Genomic DNA, 8,000 nt, shown 5'->3' with positions numbered 1-8,000 from the left:
TATACATGCAGAAATTGTATTAGGTTTTTATATAAATAATTATATATTTTTATTGACGTAAACTGTTTATACATAAATATACACACACACACACACACACACAACATATATATTTATGAAAACAAATAAATTATGGAGAAAATACAAAACACAAAGCCACACCACTCTGATATGTAAAACCGAGCGATAAATGCAGAGGAAAGCAGAAACAAAACCAATCGCAGAGTATAAGGGAGTCCCGTGAGAGATATTCCAGCATTTCTTCTGTAAGTAGATGTGCTACATCGATAAATATACTCCAGCAAAATATATATGACTGCCATAGCATGTAAAGCCTCAAGGCACAACAACAATTTAATCGCATTTCAAGTACATAATAACTAGCATTTAACCTAAAGCCAATATTTTCAAATGTTTCTGCTTTTCCCGCCCGCTTATCCACACACACACCACACATCCAAAATAATAAGCACACACTCTATATAGACAGCACATACAAACGAATGCATTGCTGAGCCTTAGACACAACAAACAAACAAAAAAAAACAATAAATATTTATGATAATTTCGAGTATATACATACTTATAAAAAGAGAAACTTGTAATGATATGATTGTTTGCACAACGACAGCAGAAGCTTATTTCTAGCAACTTTTTGCGTAATAGAAGCAAAAGAGTTTGTTTTATTCTCTCGTTAGACTAAACTTAGAAATTTGTCAACATTCTCACTCTCTGTGCAAATAATAAAAAAAAACTTAAAAAAACGGAAAAGCTGGACATCTGTTTCTTACAATTCGTTTAGATCTTAAGCAAATGCATATAATTATATTTAAAATCGTATTATATAAAATGTACACACACACACGACACACCACACAAAGAAGCAAGAACGGAATAAATAAACACTTTGAAATTGTACAAAATTCGAAATCACTTCACTTGAATACTTCAACTCAAGTTTAACCTGCTTGAAAGTGTGCATTCAAACGAGCGCGTACTGTCCCATTAGTATTTCAGCTAGGTGGCAACGCTCAAAGTTTTATCGACTCGGGCGTCGCTGCTCTCCAGGGACAGCCTTTGTTTGTCTCAACGAATTTTTTCCATTCCGTGATAAAATTTATACGACAATTAGTCATCTGAAACATAGAGCCTCAGTATCGAAATAAGAACTTAGTCTGCCAGTAAAATATAGAGTGCCAACATGTCTCTCGTAACAGATGATGAGTGGACCGAATACAAAGTAATTTAATTTTTTGGAAGCGAAGCCCGCTGCGACGCAATATTCTAAATACGTTTTTTTCCGTCCCATCCATGATTCAGGCCAAATTTAACAAGAGCTACGAGGCGGAGGAGGATCTTATGCGACGGGGCCTGTACGAGAAGGCAAAAGCGAAAGTGGTGGAGCATAATAGCAGATATGACAGCGGCGAAGTAACTTGGAAAATGGCAATCAATCATCTCTCTGATGACACGCCAGAAGAATTTGCTAAGCGGTGTGGAAAACGTTTACCTCCTAAGTAAATCTCTATGAAAAGTGCATTTAAACATGTCTGCAAACGGAATAATCTCAATTTTTATAAATATTTGTATCTGTATGTTTTTACCCAACAAACCATATACTAAACAATAAATCAGCTGTTCCACAAGTGATAGATCTGGTCACACACATTGAAGGTAAACAGTTCATTGAACTACAGTGGGTTGAATGAAATTAACAATTGCCATATTTTACCTGGATATTTTTAATTTTGCATATACGCATATATGTATACTGTCTTTTCTGGCATATGTTTTCGTACTTGTACATTCGTACATACAAAGTAAAGTGTAAACATACCAACAAATGAGCTCGTTCGGTTCATCACCGCTGATCAGAGAACCAGTTCACATTCTTCACCCAGTTCCGTTCATGAGCGACCAGTGCCGACGAGCGGCACATAAAATTTAAAACGTAAACTTTTCCTTTCAATTTTGACAAATATTTTAAGAAACAACAAATCAACGCGCACTTACAAAATCCTGACTAAAGTGCCAATCTTTTGCAGAATCTAGACAACACTAGCCACCTTGAAAGCCCAGCCGCAACCATGTCCCGAATCATGCGAGTGCCATCGATTTTGGCCAAAAATGCAGTCGCCTCCATGGTAGGTAGCCCAGACTCCTTGCACCAGGCTCCACACCGTCGCCCACCTGTCCACCTTGTTGGATGGCGATTATACAACGAGAAAAACTGATTTTATTTGCGCGTGACGTGAAGTGAAAATCTTAAGAAGTTGACCAAAAACGCGCCCCCTCGCAGTTATGTAATTTCGTTCAATTTTAATGGCCAGGTGCTCCAGATGGCCCCACTCGGAAAATAATTATTCAAAAGTGGAGAAACTACTAATTTTCTCCCCGTCATTGCGAATTTTTCAAGATTTCAATGGAAAATTTTGTGTGCAACGGGCGACGAGGTTATGTTACCTGCCCCGCCCGCCCCCGCTGTCGATGATGCCGTGTTTTGTCGGTCGGATCGAATGGCTGTGCGTGCAACAAATGCATTCAAGACATTAAATGAAATTGCCAATTGTGGAGTAGCGGCTCATTGCTGTCGGACAAGCAATGATAAGCTCAGCAAATTTCATTCCGACACACGAAAGTCCAGAGAAAGAGGGAGGCACGGCCGCGGCTAACAACCCAGCTGATTATACAATGGAGCTGGCCACTGCTACTGTTGTCTATACAACTGTTTAATTTATCCATTGCATAAGCAACTGTCGCACAGTCATTCTATGTGGAAGCACCATCAAGTCTCGCTTCTCGAGCATCGCATCCAAATCTCGAGGCTGTCGACGTCACCAGAGTCTCTGCCTGGCAATATTCCTCAGCGATGGCGCGGGCCATGGCGTGTGCGGTCTCGACTTATCTGTCAAGTTGTCGTTAATTAGCGAGCGTTTTGCCAAAACAAAACTAATGCATCTTATCGATGTGATGTACATATTTTCCGTGCATCTACGTGGGGCGTATAGCCGGACAATGGTGATAAGATATGCATAACTCCTAAGCAAAGGGTTCTTCCATGGAATCGCCAGAGCCTGTAGTTTAAATCGTTTACGTAATTATACATATTAGCAAATTCCGTTGAAATATTGTTGTTTGAAAACTGCCAATATTGACTCACTGACAAAAACCTGATTTCTCCATGAGTATATTGGCTGCCTAAACACTTTTGCTCCAACGGTCTGGTCTCATCCCAAAGCGCGGCGGGCGGGCCATTAAAACAGTCCCCTTGTAAACAGCAATCAACTAACTCTGATCCCATCTCTCTCTCTCTCTCTCTCTTTCAGCAGCGCGTCGCTACGATTGCAGGGCAACGCAGCTATCACATAACACACGGTCGGCAGCAGGCGACGGCAGCCAACCCGGATAAGATATCGAAGCAGTACCCTGTGGTCGATCATGCCTACGATGCAATTGTGGTGGGAGCCGGCGGTGCTGGTCTGCGGGCCGCCTTTGGCCTAGTGGCCGAGGGATTCCGGACGGCGGTGATCACCAAATTGTTCCCCACCCGGTCGCACACGATTGCCGCCCAGGGCGGCATCAATGCGGCGCTGGGCAATATGGAGGAGGACGACTGGAAGTGGCACATGTACGACACAGTGAAAGGATCCGATTGGCTGGGCGATCAGGATGCTATACACTACATGACCCGGGAGGCACCCAAGGCTGTCATCGAGCTCGAGAACTACGGCATGCCCTTCTCCCGCACACAAGACGGCAAGATCTACCAGCGCGCCTTCGGTGGCCAGAGCTTGAAATTCGGCAAGGGCGGCCAGGCGCACAGATGTTGTGCTGTGGCGGATCGTACCGGACACTCGCTGCTGCACACCCTCTATGGCCAGTCGCTGAGTTACGACTGCAACTACTTCGTGGAGTACTTTGCCCTGGATCTGATCTTTGAGGATGGCGAGTGCCGGGGCGTGTTGGCCCTCAACCTGGAGGATGGTACTCTGCATCGTTTCCGTGCACAGAACACTGTGATCGCCACTGGCGGCTATGGACGTGCCTTTTTCTCCTGCACCTCTGCCCACACTTGCACTGGCGACGGCACTGCCATGGTCGCTCGACAGGGCCTCCCCTCCCAGGACTTGGAGTTTGTCCAGTTCCATCCCACTGGCATCTATGGAGCCGGCTGCCTCATTACCGAGGGTTGCCGCGGCGAGGGTGGCTACCTGATCAATGCCAAGGGCGAGCGTTTCATGGAGCGGTATGCTCCTGTGGCCAAGGATCTTGCCTCCCGGGACGTCGTATCGCGTTCAATGACCATCGAGATCATGGAGGGTCGCGGTGTTGGCCCCGACAAGGATCACGTGTATCTGCAGCTGCACCATTTGCCACCCAAGCAGCTGGCCGAGCGACTGCCCGGCATCTCGGAGACGGCCATGATTTTCGCCGGCGTTGATGTAACCCGCGAGCCAATCCCCGTCTTACCCACGGTGCACTACAACATGGGTGGTGTGCCAACCAACTATCGGGGCCAGGTAATCACCGTTGACAAGGACGGCAAGGATATTGTTGTCCCCGGCCTGTACGCTGCCGGTGAGGCAGCCTCCAGCTCCGTTCACGGTGCTAATCGTCTGGGTGCCAACTCTCTGCTGGATCTGGTTGTTTTCGGACGTGCCTGCGCCAAGACCATTGCCGAGGAGAATAAGCCCGGCGCACCGGCTCCCACCCTCAAGGATACTGCTGGCGAGGCCTCTGTGGCTAACCTGGACAAGCTGCGCTTTGCCAATGGCCAGATCACCACTGCCGATCTGCGCCTGAAGATGCAGAAGACCATGCAGAATCATGCCGCTGTGTTCCGTGACGGCCCCATCCTCAAGGAGGGTGTGAGCAAAATGCAGGAAATTTACAAGCAATTCAAGGACGTCAAGGTTGTGGACAAGTGAGTGCAAGAATATTTTGATTGTGTTTCGGTTCGAGGAGATTAATTCAATCTGAACTCATTTTCAGGTCCCTCATCTGGAACTCGGATCTGGTCGAGACGCTGGAGCTGCAGAATCTGTTGGCCAATGCTCAAATGACTATTGTGGGTGCCGAGGCGCGCAAGGAGTCGCGTGGTGCTCACGCCCGTGAAGACTTCAAGATCAGACTGGACGAATATGTAAGTGGATTCGGCCACAAGTAAGCCGGCACTGGGTCTTATCGGATGTTCCTTCTTGCAGGATTACAGCAAACCCGTCGAGGGACAGGAGAAGGTGCCATTTGAGAAGCACTGGCGCAAGCACACACTCGCCTGGGTGTGCAACGACAATGGCGATGTTCAGTTGGATTACAGGAGCGTAATCGATACCACGCTGGACAACGAGGTGTCAACGGTGCCGCCAGCGATCCGCTCCTACTAAACTAAGATGATGAGATGGAGGGAGGCTGCCCGCATACACATAAACACCACAGTAAATACACGCTACACCACAAACATACACACGGATGTCTACTTAAGGGATCACAAGCTGAGGAAAGTGATTCAGAGTCGAGTCGCAAATGATGTACTACGATGTGCTATCCACGAGGGAAGGGAACTCTGCTCCCCAACGTCTTGCGATGAAATGTAAAGCCAGTGTTATCCCATTACATCCTATATAGTACATTCTCTATATATCCTATGTTGCTCCTGTTTCTATTTATTTTCTGTAAGCCCTGTATGCCCTCCACCTGATGATTACTTTTTTTCGATTGTTCTTTATATACAATTTACAATATTACATTAGCAAAATGTGTGTGATGGCATAACTGAGAGACGATTGCGACAACAAGAACCGAACAGAACGATGCTTTCCTTTGCCGTGCTTGGCCTGGCAACAAGCGAAAGAAAACAAATCCAACAAACATTTTCTAGTATTTGTTAAACTTATTAAATTATTGAAACAAAAACATGTAAAAATCCCAAAAAAAAACAAAATCAGAACTATTTGCTGGATAGCAAATAAAATGAATGAAAATGACTAGGTAGATCTTTTTAGCCGCGGAAAACATGCATCTGATTCGGCTTTACATTCAGACTCTTCAATACATCGACGGCGGCATTGTTGAAGGGGCTGGGTCCACAAATCGCTGCATAAGTACACATATCCGGCTGCTTTTCCTTGAACAGAGGAGCCAAAAGCTCGGACGATATTCGTTGCGGCTGCTCCTCCGCCTGGGACTGTATGTGGGTGCAGATGAAGCGCTCGTCCTCAGTTTGTAGATTCTGCAGTTTGTCCCTCAGCCAGATGTCCGCTTCAGTTTTGTTAAAGTAGAACAGGTGCAGGGATTCGCTGTGGATCAAATAATGTTTACTGTACGGATTGGGCTGAAGATCCTTGCAAACTCACATGCGATTTGTGTTGCGCTTTAGTAGATGAGGTATTAGACTTAAAATGGGTGTCAGACCGCTGCCAGCTGCCAGTAGAAGGATGTTCCGATTTGCGGATAGGTCTGAGAGCACTAAACCGCCACGAGGCGAGCTTAAATGGACCCGAGAGCCTGCTTTCAGTTGATGCAAGTGACCAGAGACAGGCCCGTTTGTATATCGCTTGATCAGAAAATGCAGGCACGAACAACTCGCCAGGGAGTTCGTTTCGGAGGGCAAATATGTGTGATCGACTGGCGTATAGCTTCGCTGGATGACATCCCCGTTTAAAGGGACTTGTATGTTTACATGATGTCCCACTGGTAGGACCATCAGTATCTCCTTCTGAACGCTCTGAAGACTCAGCTCAAAAGAGTCGTGATTGAAATCATTACAGTCTAACACTTCATATTCATACGTTTCCTGTTGTGTGTCAAGGGAATCCAGTTTGCTCGTCGTGTGCGTACCGTAAGAAATCCAAGGAGCTGGCTCTTCTTTGGCCAAGACCAGCTCAATCTTTCCAGTCTCAGTCCCGACTCGCACGGCCTTCGGTGGCCACTCCACCTTACCCGCTAGCTGCAAGTCAAACGAGTGCCCGCTGTTGTCCAGCAAAACACGCGCCACCAGCTGCTGCGGATCTTTTCTTCTCACAAACAGTCCGGGATTGGAGAAGCTTCGGGTGTAAAAGAATAGCGTAAGCTCGCTTCTTTGCTGTATCCAATCGAAGCGTGGAACAATATCCACCGGCTTTGAGTCCCGTGTGTCTATCGTAAGAGGATCAGTCGCCGTCAATGGCCCAGGGACATTCTCTTTTAATGGTCCTATGTAGCATTTTCCGAGCAGCTGTGGATAATTGACCCAGGCATGAACTTCGTCAAACAATTTGGTAGCATCTCGGCCGACGCCACGCATTAGCTCATCCACTCCGCCCGGATGAAAGTCCATGTATCGAGTTACGTTGAACACTCTGCCGCGAATTGCCATCCACGCATCAGAAGCCTTGTTGTGGAGAGCTAACTCGCTTCTTGTAACTGGAACCACCCGTCCCCTGGTACCCGATAGATCTGCTCCAGAATTGCACAGACGTATCCAGCTCATCAGCGAGTAGCCTGGCTTTAAAGCACATTTGTTCCGCGGATTCCCTGTCGCTGAGCCCGAGCAATCGGAATTGGATTTCAGCTTTTGGGGCGTCGTGGTGGGCAGTTGTAGGCCGGCAGAGGCTTTCGGTAAAGGCACTCTCTGTGGCGGCCCAAGCAGCGCGCTGCTGGTAGTTGATTTAAGCGGTAAATCCGACATATTCAGCTAAATGAAATGGATAGGAATCGTCACAACAAATTTCTGGTATAAACAGCTGTTGCATGTGTACATAAATATGTATCTCGGAATCAAAACAAAGTTCCATCTGTCGATAGTCACGTGAACTAATTTCCCGGCATAATTTTGTTCGTCATCGGTGAATCGGTACTTTTGTGTGATAAATGGAACTTATCGCCGTTTTATTTCAAAATAACAGTCAAAACTATTCCTAACTTTCTTGAAAACTTTAGTTCAGCTCCGTTTTTGGACCGGTCTCTGCTAAAGAGAGACCACAAAATAGGGAGTCCTGCCAATCGATGGCACCTAAAAAGGA

The 8,000-nt window shown here is 46.4% G+C and overlaps 3 protein-coding genes across 5 annotated transcripts; 2 read left to right on the top strand and 1 right to left on the bottom strand.

Moving 5' to 3' along the window:
- Positions 1 to 1,051: 1,051 nt before the first annotated feature.
- On the top strand, positions 1,052 to 1,650 carry LOC111078879 (protein CTLA-2-alpha). Its single transcript, XM_022373813.2, has 2 exons — positions 1,052 to 1,240; positions 1,321 to 1,650. The coding sequence occupies exons 1-2, from the start codon at positions 1,202 to 1,204 to the stop codon at positions 1,519 to 1,521; spliced, it is 240 nt and encodes a 79-aa protein (XP_022229505.1). The 5' UTR covers positions 1,052 to 1,201; the 3' UTR covers positions 1,522 to 1,650.
- A 196-nt stretch (positions 1,651 to 1,846) lies between these two features.
- Positions 1,847 to 5,757, top strand: LOC111078874 (succinate dehydrogenase [ubiquinone] flavoprotein subunit, mitochondrial). 3 transcript variants are annotated; one of them, XM_022373809.2, is made up of 5 exons: positions 1,847 to 1,951; positions 2,046 to 2,144; positions 3,330 to 4,924; positions 4,993 to 5,143; positions 5,205 to 5,757. In XM_022373809.2, the coding sequence occupies exons 2-5, from the start codon at positions 2,088 to 2,090 to the stop codon at positions 5,382 to 5,384; spliced, it is 1,983 nt and encodes a 660-aa protein (XP_022229501.2). In that variant the 5' UTR covers positions 1,847 to 1,951; positions 2,046 to 2,087; the 3' UTR covers positions 5,385 to 5,757. The 3 variants fall into 3 exon arrangements, with proteins under 3 accessions (XP_022229501.2, XP_022229499.2, XP_022229500.2); XM_022373807.2 differs by having other exon boundaries at positions 3,327 to 4,924; XM_022373808.2 differs by lacking the exon at positions 1,847 to 1,951 and having other exon boundaries at positions 1,971 to 2,144; positions 3,327 to 4,924.
- LOC111078876 (cytochrome b5 reductase 4) lies at positions 5,258 to 7,758 on the bottom strand. The gene is made up of 2 exons (XM_022373810.2): positions 6,354 to 7,758; positions 5,258 to 6,296 (listed from the first exon to the last, which is right to left on the bottom strand). Exons 1-2 carry the CDS (start codon positions 7,664 to 7,666, stop codon positions 5,999 to 6,001), a joined length of 1,611 nt encoding a protein of 536 aa, XP_022229502.2. The 5' UTR covers positions 7,667 to 7,758; the 3' UTR covers positions 5,258 to 5,998.
- Between the last annotated feature and the right edge of the window lie 242 nt (positions 7,759 to 8,000).

The sequence above is a fragment of the Drosophila obscura genome, unplaced genomic scaffold (genome assembly GCF_018151105.1).
Source record: "Drosophila obscura isolate BZ-5 IFL unplaced genomic scaffold, ASM1815110v1 contig_186, whole genome shotgun sequence".
Taxonomy (NCBI): Eukaryota; Metazoa; Arthropoda; class Insecta; order Diptera; family Drosophilidae; genus Drosophila; species Drosophila obscura.
Note: the sequence above shows the minus strand (reverse complement) of the source record. Positions and strands in the feature narration are given on the sequence as shown.

Excerpts from the sequence above, each read along its gene's own strand:
- LOC111078879 (XM_022373813.2), top strand. The coding sequence starts at position 1,202 with ATGTCTCTCGTAACAGATGATGAGTGGACCGAATACAAA. Across the intron at positions 1,241-1,320 it reads ATGAGTGGACCGAATACAAA|GCCAAATTTAACAAGAGCTA; the intron begins GTAATTTAATTT and ends TCCATGATTCAG.
- LOC111078874 (XM_022373807.2), top strand. The coding sequence starts at position 2,088 with ATGTCCCGAATCATGCGAGTGCCATCGATTTTGGCCAAAAATGCAGTC. Across the intron at positions 2,145-3,326 it reads AAAATGCAGTCGCCTCCATG|CAGCGCGTCGCTACGATTGC; the intron begins GTAGGTAGCCCA and ends TCTCTCTTTCAG. Across the intron at positions 4,925-4,992 it reads GACGTCAAGGTTGTGGACAA|GTCCCTCATCTGGAACTCGG; the intron begins GTGAGTGCAAGA and ends ACTCATTTTCAG.
- LOC111078876 (XM_022373810.2), bottom strand. The coding sequence starts at position 7,666 with ATGTCGGATTTACCGCTTAAATCAACTACCAGCAGCGCGCTGCTTGGG. Across the intron at positions 6,297-6,353 it reads AAGCGCAACACAAATCGCAT|CGAATCCCTGCACCTGTTCT; the intron begins GTGAGTTTGCAA and ends TTTGATCCACAG.